Source organism: Symphalangus syndactylus, chromosome 5, assembly GCF_028878055.3.
Source record: "Symphalangus syndactylus isolate Jambi chromosome 5, NHGRI_mSymSyn1-v2.1_pri, whole genome shotgun sequence".
Classification (NCBI taxonomy): domain Eukaryota; kingdom Metazoa; phylum Chordata; class Mammalia; order Primates; family Hylobatidae; genus Symphalangus; species Symphalangus syndactylus.
Genome location: NC_072427.2, coordinates 88,335,592 through 88,346,984, shown reverse-complemented (window position 1 = coordinate 88,346,984; position 11,393 = coordinate 88,335,592). Strand labels below are relative to the sequence as shown.

General features: G+C 54.1%; 1 protein-coding gene across 2 annotated transcripts in view; it reads left to right on the top strand.

The window, feature by feature from the left end:
• The first annotated feature begins 505 nt into the window (after positions 1-505).
• Positions 506-11,393, top strand: part of UMODL1 (uromodulin like 1) — a 72,340-nt gene continuing 61,452 nt past the window's right edge. For both annotated transcript variants that reach the window (XM_055279775.2, XM_063639230.1), the window contains exons 1-2: positions 506-581; positions 5,136-5,378. In XM_055279775.2, coding sequence (XP_055135750.2) covers positions 506-581; positions 5,136-5,378 — 319 coding nt within the window. The remainder of the gene's footprint in view (positions 582-5,135; positions 5,379-11,393) is intronic.

The window sequence follows — 11,393 nt, the reverse complement described above, 5'->3', positions numbered from 1 at the left end:
GACATTTTTGTGACTTTTGAACTGCATTGTGGAACCGTGTGAAGGACGCTTTTCTGAACGTGATGTACCACTTTGATTTGATGCTGTTTTCTTCTGCCAGTTCGGAACGATAGGGTAAGAGAATAGTCTATGTTGATGGAGAGACTCAGATTTGGGTCTCAAATGTGTTTTCTGCGTAACAACGAGATGGGATCCAGCGATGCAGTCTGGGCTGTTAGGTACTCACCTTTCCTGAAAGATGCCATCTGCTTGGAGCAGAATAGGCTGTGACACGCAGGAGCCCCCAGGGAAACGGCCATGGCAGTGGTAGGTGTTAACGAGCAGGCATAAGGGACTGCTCCCAGCGGTGCTTCCTCTGAAGTCATTGCCACCTGCAGCAGCATAGGGGACAGAAAGGCCGTTTCTCCAGGTCCAGGCAGCTCAGGCCCCTATGAGCCTTGGTGTAGCAGAGACCCAGGCTTCGTGGTAGAGGCCCAGAGCCCTGTACTGCCACCACTGCCGGACGATGCTCAGGACCTCGGGGCTGGCCCTGCTGGCTCTGGTCAGTGCTGTGGGCCCAAGCCAGGCCAGCGGCTTCACAGGTGAGGGGTCTGGGCTTGGCATGGGCAGTTCTTAAGGACAGGGGCTCCCTGGCATGGGTCTCATGAGGACAGCCTCCTGCGGAGACCTGGGCAGGCAAGGACGCCTCTGCTTGGAGAGGCGACGTCTGTTCCTTGGTGGACAAGCTTTTCCGTAAGCGCACATGCTAGCAGCTGTGGAGGTGGGCCAGGAGTGCCAGGTAGGGTTTTGGGAAGAGGACTCCCCCAGTGGGAACCTGTTGCTGAATCACCTGGGCGTTCGTGGGGGTAAAATGCAGATTCTTAGCCAGCAGGTCTGGGGTGCAGGGCCTGGAACTCTGCATGTCTGTGGGTGATGCAGATGCTGTGGGTCCTCAGATCCCACTGAGAACAGTGAGCTCCTACAGAAGAAAGGTCTCCTGAACCTTGGTGCATTCAAGTCCCCGCTTATAGATTAAAAAAAAAAGGAGGTCTAGCCTGGGCAACATCATGAGACCCCATCTGTACCGAAAAAAAAAAAAAAAATTAGCCAGGCATGGTGGTGCACACTTGTGGTCCCAGCTACACAGGAGGCTGGGATGGGAGGATCGCTTGAGCTTGGGAGGTCGAGGCTGCAGTGAGCTAAGATTGCTCCACTGCACTGCAGCCTGGGCGGCAGAGCAAAAGCCCCCAAACAAACAAACAAACAAACAAAAAAAGCCACAATACAAAAACCAAAAAGAAAGGGAGACCCAGAATGGATCAGGGACTCGCCCAGCCCACACAGCTCACAGGGCAGAGTCACCACAGGAGCCAGAGGCTGCACCAGGGCTCTGTCCGGAGTTTTCCCAGGCATGCGGAGAGCAGAGCAGCTTCTAAAAAACACACGGGGATTCTGAAACCCCAGAATCCAGGGAAATGGGGGTGCAGAATTTTAAAATCATTTTCCTCTTAAAAATCTGTCTTATTCAGTTACAAATTTAAAGGAATCCATTCTGTTTCTAAAATAAACTATGTTTTTGTACTACTTTAAAGTTTTTCACCCAGAAGCAGGATTTTGCTTTGTGATTTGTGGAATGGATTTTCCCATTGGAACAGGTAATGTGTAGACCCCACAGTTCAGATGCATAATGAGTGGGAATCCTGGGAAGCTGGAGAAGGTCTTAGGAGGTGTTTACAGAACCCCTCATTGTATATGAGGACACGGGGCAGAACCTCAGCAACCCCACATGTGCTCGCCCCGAATTTCCCCTGTATGCCAGCACTGCCTTCACGGGCATGGCCCCACTTCAGCCTTTTGCAGCCACAGGGCATGGCTGTTATTTCACGGATGACAAGAGAGGGGCACTGGGAGGGCATGACATGGGCGCAATCATGCAACAGGTGTTTCTGAGCCTGGGTGTGAGCGCAGGTCCATCTGACCCCAGGACTCTTGTCGGCCCCAGAGCATTAGGCTTTCCCGTCTCTGAGACGGGAATCCAAGACCCCTGGCTCCTGCTCCGATGGCCCTTGTGGGTCTTTGTGGAATGGCAGGATCTGCTAAATGCTTTCTTCTCTGGGCTTGGCCAAGAAGCCAGGCTTGGGATGGCACATGACCTCAGATAAAACGTTAAAAACAAAACAGGGCAAACATCTCCCGGGTTCTACAGGAGACGAGTGTGTGTGTGTGTGCGTGTGCGTGTGCGTGCAGGAGGGCTCTGCTGCGGACCAGCTGGGGCTATGTAAAGATCAGGTGGGGCCCTGGCACCTCTCTAGAGACAAGGAGCTGTAAGTGTCCTTAATGTGGTTGGCATCTCTGCTCAGGTTACGATGAAAAACACAAGCTAGATCCACTCTGCTTCTTGGTGCAGGAAGTCCTCGGCCTTTGCCTTGCTCGGCGTGGTCACTGAGTAGGTGAGCGCGTTCCTTCCGGCCATATTCCACCATTCTTCATGCAAGTCACCTCTAGGCTCTCAGTCAAGCTGCCCTGGTCCTAGAAGCTGATTTGTCCTGTTCCACCCTGTATGACGAGGACCTCCCGTTCCTTTGCAGAGCTCACAGTAACTGCCCCACTGGTGATGCCAAGCAGCAGGTGGTCCCCATCCCCAGAGGCCCAGCTGAGCCCTCAAGGTGATTTGGGGTTCAGCCCCTAGAAGAGGTTGCAGCTTCAGTCCCTGTTGCTTGTGGAGTGGGGTCGCTCTGCAGCAAGTGTGTGGTCCAGCACCTGTGTTCTGCCCAGAGCAAATCTGCAGCCTCTTCCCTCACCTTGTTTGAGGGCTGGCTCTGCCCCTTTTCTTCCTGGGGTGAGTAACAAGCCCCTGGAGTCCCGCTTTCTGCACACTTGTAGGTTGCTGTGAAGTCCAAGGAGGGTATCTTCAGAGATGCTGCCCCAGTGGAGAGAATAAGGACAGCAGTGGTTTTGTGATCATTTCTGCTCCCATCTCTGTGTTCCTCCCCAGAAATCAATCCAGCTACTCATTGAGGGAAATAAACCGTAATACTGAGCCCCACCTCTTGGGGGTACGCTCTAGTAAAGCTTAGAGCCCAGGGGTTGAGTGTCTGAAATGCAAGCACTGTACGTCAAATCCTCCGTTCATCCTGCACTGAGAGTCCATGTACTCAGGGCCCCCTGCTAGGTGCCACAGGGGAGCTGGAGGGGACCCTTCACCATCCCTGTGTGCACTGGCTAGGGCTGCTGCAACAAAGAAACACAGCCTGGGCGGCTTAAACAGCAGAAATGGATTCAGTCACAGTTCTGGAGGCCAGAAGTCTAAGGTGAAGTTGCGGGCAGGCCTGGCTTCTCCCGAGCCCTTGCAGGAGTCTCTGCTCCGGGCCTCCAGTTTCTGGGGCTGCTGGCGATCTTTGGTGTTCCTTGACTGGTAGAAGCATCACCCTGGTCTCTACCTTCTCCCTATGTGCCTGTCTGTCTCCACATTTCCCTTTAATATAAGGACCAGTCATATTGTATTAGGGCCCACCCTAATGTCTCCACTTTAACTTGATACCCTCCATAAGACATTACTGCAGATAAGGTCATATTCTGAGTTACTGGGGTTTAGGACTTTAACACGCGAATTTTTGGAGGAACACAATCAATTCCAACTAGGCAGTAGGGGCTCCCGGAGAGATGGGTAGCCCAGGCACCATGTCAGGGGATGCCCACGACCAAAGAGTCTCGTGGTGAATGAATGTCATGGGGCCAGGGGTCTCGAGAACGGAGTAATCACATTGATGGAGGGTGATGGACCTTGTGTAAAGGAACCAGGCTCCGGTGAGAGATGTGTGGGGCCCGATAGGGTAAACTTGATGCTTGTCCTGCAGGGGGGGTGATGGTGCCTCCTCCTGATCACAGTGGTAACGGCTGAAAAGTTGAACTGGCCTTTTTTTTTGAGATGGAGTCTTGCTCTGTCACCCAGGCTGGATGGCAGTGACATGATCTAGGCTCACTGCAATCTCCGCCTCCTGGGTTCAAGCAATTCTCCTGCCTCAGCCTCCTGAGTAGCTGGGATTACAGGCGCCCACCACCACAGTTTTTTATTTTTTTCAGAGAGAGTCTTCGCTCTGTCACCCAGGGTGGAGTGTAGTGGCGCAATCTTGGCTCACTGCAAACTCCGCCTCCTGGGTTCACGCCATTCTGTCTCAGCCTCCCAAGTAGCTGGGACTACAGGCACCCACCACCACTCCCGGCTAATTTTTTGTATTTTTAGTAGAGAGGGGCTTTCACCATGTTAGCCAGGATGGTCTCAATCTCCTGACCTCGTGATCCGCCCACCTCAGCCTCCCAAAGTGCTGGGATTACAGGCATGAGCCACTGCGCCCAGCCCATACCCGGCTAATTTTTAAAAAATATTTTTGGTGGAGATGGGGTTTCACCATGTTGGCCAGGCTGAATCTCGAACTCCTGAGCTCTAGTGATCCGCCTGCCTCGGCCTCCCACAGTGCTGGGATTACAGGTGTGAGCCATCACGCCCGGCCTGAGCTGGTCTTTTATCATCAACAAACTTCTCACACACTTGCCACAGAGCGACCCCACTCCACAGGTGCTTTAAGTACCTGCTTACTTATCTTCCACCTCATAGAAAAGAAAGCCGTCATTGTCATGTCCTGGCCACAGCAGGCCTTCAGTTTGCACTGTGGAGGGAAGTGCTGCACGTTCACTTCCCATGTGGCAACCTTGAGGCTCAGGGGGACTAAGAGATAGATGTGCACGAGATTCTACGGCCTGTGGAATCAGCTCACATGGAGCAGAACAAAGGGACGTGATCTCTAAGCGTTGATTCCAGCGCTGTGCTCTCTCCTTCGTATATTGACAGTGAGACCCCTGTGCTTCAGGAAGTATGCATGGGGCCCAGGTGGCACCTCCTCCTCAGTCACAGCGGCTTTCTTAGCAGGCCAGGCTACGTTTATGCTTTATTCTTCAGTGCTCACTCAAGCAACAGCCTTCCTGGTGCACTAGCAGGCAAAGGCCGGTGGAGAGGGCTGGTGGGCAGCTTCTGAGCGGCCTGCCCGAGTGCGGGAGGCGTGGTCTCACTTGCTGTTGCAGAGGGACGCCTGGCGGATAACTGCGCGCACGGATCTGATCCTGGTGTTCTCAGTCGCCTCCTTGCTTGCCTCTTTTAGAAAAAGGCCTCTCCCTGTTGGGCTACCAGCTGTGCAGCTACCGTGTGACCCACACTGTACAGAAGGTGGAGGCGGTGCAGACGTCCTACATGACCTATGTGTCCTGCGGTGGCTGGATCCCCTGGAGGCGGTGCCCCAAGACGGTTTACTGGACCCAGTACCTGGTAGTGGAGGTCCCTGAGTCCAGGAACGTGACCGACTGCTGTGAGGGCTATGAACAGCTCGGCCTCTACTGTGTCTTGCGTGAGTCCAGGGCTGCTGGGCTGGGGCGGGGCCACCCTTGCCGTCGAGAATCCTGATGGGACAGGTGCTGGCATCCATTGGCCCCGAACTTGCTAGATCTTCTAGGAGCACGGTTCCCAGCCTTGACCAGACAGCAGGGTCATCGGCAGGGCTTGTCCCTGGCCCCACTCCCAGGTTTCTGAGTCCGTGGGTGGGGGTGAAGTACAAGAATTTGCCCTCCTGACAAGTTCCCGGGTGACACTGACGCTGCTGGCCCAGGGACCCCACTTTGAGAAACTCTGTTGTTCTCAGAGGGCTCCTGGACAGCTTTAAAAATGCAGATGCCTGGGTCTCTTCCTGAGAGAGTGTGGGGGAATTGGCCCGGGGCGTTGAGAGAGTGTCAGGGAATTCGTCGGGGTCGTGGCATGGGTGTCGGGAGTTTTCAAAGCTCCCAGAGTGATTCTCATATACTGCTGAGTGTGAGAGCCAGCACTGAACTCTCTTCTACAGCAGCCTTTTCTTTCTAAAAGCTGCAGTGAAATGCTTTCGTAACCAAAATCCTATTCTGAACTCCAATACGTGAAAGAGCTGGAAGGAGCCCCGAGCCTACCACCCTAAGTGCTCAGAGGCCCCCACATCCTCCCAGTTCCTCAGTGCAGTTTGGAAGCTGCTGTCCTGTAGGATGCTTGGGGCCAGTTACCAGGGTGACCTGTGTGGTTATGCCAGGCCAGGGTCTGAGCCGTTGGGATAGGGCGGGGACTCAGGGCACAGCCCACTGACACACAGGTGATCTCTTCCAGGGGAGGGGTGTGTGTGTGTGTGTGTGTGTGTGTGTGTGTGTGTGTGTGTGTGTGTGATGGCTGCTAATTTTGAGTCAATACCAGATCTGCAGTGAGTTTCTGTACAGTCAGAAGGTCCTGCCTCACACCCCCACTGTGGAGGGATGTGGGGATGTGTGGCTCCAGCTTGGTGCTGGCTAGGGTCACTGAGACATAAGGGCTGCGACCTCCAGAGTGCAGAAGCCACCAGCTCCTGGGTACCCCGAAGGGGATCCTACAGGACCCATCCTTGTGGCCTGAGACTGTTGTACCCAGGCGAGTTAGAGAAAACGCCACACTTTGAGACGAATTAAGAGTCCTTTATTAGCCGGCGACCGAGAGATGGCTAACGCTCAAAATTCTCTCGGCCCCGAAGAAGGGGCTAGATTTTCTTTTATACTTTGGTTTAGAAAGGGGAGGGGGTCTAGTTAAAACAATTTTACAGAAATAAAGTAGGCAAAAAGTTAAAAGGATAAATGGTTACAGGAAAGTAAACAGTTCCAGGTGCAGGGGCTTTAAGACTATTACAAGGTGATAGACACGGGGCTTTGGGCGTTACCAATCAGACGAATTCCTGGGAACTGCGGATATAGCTCGCCACAGTATCTTATCAGTTAATTGCACTCTTGGATGTGCTGGGAGTCAGCTTGCACGAGTTAAGTCCTTGAGGAAGGGGCTGCCAGTGAAAGAGCCAAGATGGAGTCTGTCTGGCTCTCTTAGCTAAGGGAGAGTCAATTCAGGTGGAAACAAGGCTAGGTGCTTAAAGGAAAGGGAGAGTCTAAAAACAGGGTTAGTAAAAACCAGGTTGGGCATTACAAGACCAGGACAACAGCAGAATGGAGCGCAGACTCCGCAAACCAGGGTGTCTGCCTCCTCCAGAAACCAAGGGCCCCAGATTGTAGAGTCTGGGGTCTGCATAGACCTGCATGCTGGGCCATCCTGAGTGGGCCCTCCCTCAGCCCCCAGTGCGATTTCACCGATGACAGGGACAGTTGACGTGTTTCTGTTGTCCCGTTCAGAGGGCCAGGCAGAGAGAGGGCCCGATGGTTTCAGGTGTGCTGTTAACAGGCATGTTCCTCTTTCAGGCGTGTTAAAACAATACCACCATGACCAACACCTCCATCACCAATAGAAACCAGGCAGGGCCAGCTGACCCCAGAGCAACACCTCCATCACCAATAGAAACCAGGCAGGGCCAGCTGATCCCAGAGCAACACCTCCATCACCAATAGAAACCAGGCAGGGCCAGCTGGCCCTAGAGCAACACCTCCATCACCAATAGAAACCAGGCAGGGCCAGCTGATCCCAGAGCAACACCTCCATCACCAATAGAAACCAGGCAGGGCCAGCTGATCCCAGAGCAACACCTCCATCACCAATAGAAACCAGGTGGGGCCAGCTGACCCCAGAGCAATGGCCCTTCTGTGCTCTCATTGGTTCCCTAGAGGGCCACTGGCAGGACAAGGCTATGCCTTGGCCATGCTGCTCAGGTGCTGGTCTAAGGAGACCCTTCCTGTCCTGATGCCGGGCCCCATTTCCACTTTCCCTTTCTTTGAGGGCCACACACACAGGGGCCTGCTGAGCCACAGTTGCTGCTGTGCAACAACTCCACTCCTAGGGGATGGTTGGGGGCCATTAGGACACAGGTGCTGGTGCCACAGCACCTCGGTTTAGAGCATGTGGGCTTTGCAGTCAGGACGTGCCCTGTCCTGTCCGGTCTTACCTGTGAAGGCCACACCTCTTCCTACCTGTTGGCATTGTCAGGACTAGTGAGGGGAGGAGGCCCTGGGGGAGGCTGATCAGCAGCCCCTTCCTGCCCCCGTTCTGCAGGGCCACACCAGCCCCACCCATGCCCACCATCACCTTCTGTAAGAGACCCTGGCCTGCTGCAACAAACAAGTTAATTCCCTCCCAGAAGACAGGGAGGCCCCTCCCCACCACCTGCCCTGCATCCCCCTCCACAGACCAGCCTCCAGGAAGTGCCTCTTGTTGGAATCAGCCCCACTTTTAGAGTGTTAATACCTTTAATTAGGGGCTCACCAGGGTGATGCCCTTGCAGTCAGGGAGTCCTGTGGGTGTGAGTGGGCTGCCCTGGGGAGCTGCAGGGAGTGGAGGGCGAGGCCACAGGGAGGGACGTGGGGCATGAGGGGAGGTAGACTCGCCCTGCAGGCCCCGAGCCCCTCAGTAATGGCCCCTCAGGTTCTAGAAGGCTCACTCTGGCACAGTGAAGAGGAGGCAGACCTAGAAGGAGGAAGGAAGAGAAGAGGGAGGGGAACAGGCACTGCCTGAGTGCATTCTTTCTAAGAGGCCAGGGCAGGAGACCCTCCAATCCCTCGGGCACCAAAGGAATGAGTATCCCTGGCTCTGCAGGTGGGGATCCAGGCTAGGGGAGGCCCGTGCCTCCGCCAGCGTGGCACAGCTCCAGGAAGGCAGGCTGGGAACGTGGACCTGGGGCTCTCTGACCCCCAGGCAGATTTTTGGGGGTTTACCAAGCTGCACTTTAGTGTAAGGGAGTTTGTGGCATTTGAGTGCTGTGGCTGTGGTGACTGTGGGAGGAGGAATATTTCAGGGCACTGAGGACATGGAGTTCTTTCTCAGAAAGATCCCTGCCTGTGCCAGGGCCTGGTGAAGGGCACAGCCCACGAGGTTTCTGCAACTCCTGCCACTGGAGGGCCTGTATCCCATTTCTTCCCAGCCCCAAGGTCAGAGACATCATGCTGGTGGTGTGAAGGCGCCTGTGGTGGGTGGATTTACACCCTGGATTTTGGCAGCGCAACCTTCTCCATGCTTGCACAGCTCTTTTGATCAAAGCCACTTTTTTCCGGGATGCCGCACAGCAGGTTGGTTCCTTGGAGCTGGATGTGAGATGGTTTCAGTAAGTGGCCTGTTGAGCACCATGACTCTGATTTGTACAGAATGAAGCAGGACCTGGCAGATGTTGGAGGCCCCTGGAAATACTGGGAGGCGTGAAGGGCAGGAGATGCTCCTTCCTCTGCGGTGGGGCCTCCAGGTCGCCCGAGTGTGGGTGACTCACACCTCAGCCGCCCAGGGGTCTGCGCCTCGGAGTCCTATGCCCCAGACAGTGGTAAAATGCCAGACATGTTTCCTCCTTTCTCCTCCCACTCAATAATGACTTATGCAAAAAAGGGAAGGGAAGCGTGGACACACACGTGATACGACTTTCAGTGACTTTTTCAACTTTTTCAGTCCAGCACGTGGAATGCGATGACAATTGGTGCATTATTTTATGTTTTTAAAAATATAATTACAGAAATGAACACACAAGCCATGCAGAAAATTTGGAAACACAGAAAAGAACAGGAGGAGGAAACGATCCCAAGCCTGCCACTCACGAATAACCACCTTTCACATGTTCTTTATCCAGGGCAGACATTTCACAAGAGGGTGGCCACTGTGTCCGAAACATTTGTAGCGTGATTTTACCACTCAGCAATGTATCCACAGCAGCTTTCATGCCCATAAACATGACTCCACTGCATGCTTTTACGGCCACGTGGCATTACCTCATACGCACATCAGCATTCATTGAGCAAGCTCTTGCCACTTCACAGTCAGTTGCTTCTAATTACTCATTATCATACATAATGCTGTGATGAACATCATACGCTACAAACACGACTGTGCACACGGGTGGATTATGTGCTGAGGATGAATTCTGAGAAGTGGAACCCAGCATCTTAGCTGTGCTCCGTAACTCCAGTGACACCCCAGTTCTGCACAGGATCAACCTCCTGGCAAACTCAGCCTCATTAGGCAAGTCCAGGACCCCCAGAGGACCAGGAGACTCCCCAAACTTCCTGTCCCCGCGTGCTGATGACCAGGGGCCCTTTGGTGAGAACCTCCTGTTCCGATCAGGCGAAGAGACACCAAAGAAGGAGGAGGGAGACAGGAGCGACTCCTCCCCAGCCCATCCAGTCCTCAGCCCTGGGAGCCTTGGGTTTTGTTGCTCAAACAGAAAGCTCCCCTGTTGCCTCACTGGACCATGACTAACAGTGTTGCCAGGAGCTGAGCAGCTCTGTTTTATTGTTTGCGTTGAGTTAGGGAAGAAGGAGATTTTTGACTTTCTATCAGGTTGGAGTTGTTCAGCGTTCTCAGGGCACTCGGTCAGCTGGCCGGCTCCAAGGGATGGAGGGGCTTCCCGGCAGTACCCAGTTAAGACGCAAACGTTTCACTCAAAAACACGCTTCTGGTGATTAGGCAACTATTTTTGGAAGCCAGTTTTGGGGGGATTGTTTCTATTTAAATAGGCTTTTAGTTTAGAATAGTTTTAGATTTGCAGGGAAGTTGCAAAGATAATGCAGAAAGGTCCTGTACCCCCCACCCCAGCTTCCCCTAATGTTAGCATCTTACAGCTCTCGGGGCTACTTGTCCTAAGGAACCGACACTGGGCATTGTCAGGAAACTCCATAGTTTATTTGGATTCCCCTGTTTTCCCCTGAATGTCTTTTCCTGTCCCAGGAGCCCACCTTCTCTTTAGTCCACATGTCTGCTTAACCCTGAGGCCTTTGCTTTTTGCACTGGGAGGCAAAGCAGAGACCTTCAGATTCTCAGCAAGCCTCCACCAGGCTCCTGGCATTGCCCTCCTCGAGCTGCACCCAACGTTCATTTTTCATGCACGGCCATTGGTAGAGCTGCCTGGATGATGAGGAGATGAAGAGTGAGTCAGGGACAACGCAGGAAAGAGAGTGCGGCTGAGAGGAATGCCCACAGCAAGGCTGGGCGCCAGGCAGACAGGGCTGTGTGAGAAGAGTGGGGATGCAGGCTATCTGTATATTCCCTGACTCTGGCTCCCCCTGCTCTGGCCAGCTGAGCAGTGTCCTTGGTGATGTGGTCCCAACAGAAGTCAGGGCCGCCACCTTCTTTCTTGGTTGCAGAGTGCTCTGCCGAGAACTTGGGGGACCTGAGAGGCTGGTCCCTGGGACTGCAGCCTGCTGAGGCTGCCCTTCCACTTGGCCAATCCCACGAGTTTTCCCCACCCTCGCGGGGGTGAGTCCAGGACCTAGTTACCAGCTGGCCTCCTCTAGTCTTCTGGGCTCTGAGAAGTCTTCTGAGTAAAGCCCCAGGGGGGCATGGCACCCACCATCAGGGTGGCTGGCCATGGAGGCCACAGAGCTGGGCAAGCCTTCTCTGGAGCCCAGCAATGGGGTCCCTCCTCCCTCTGTGTCTTCCTCATGGCTGCCCTCAGCCTCCTCCTGGA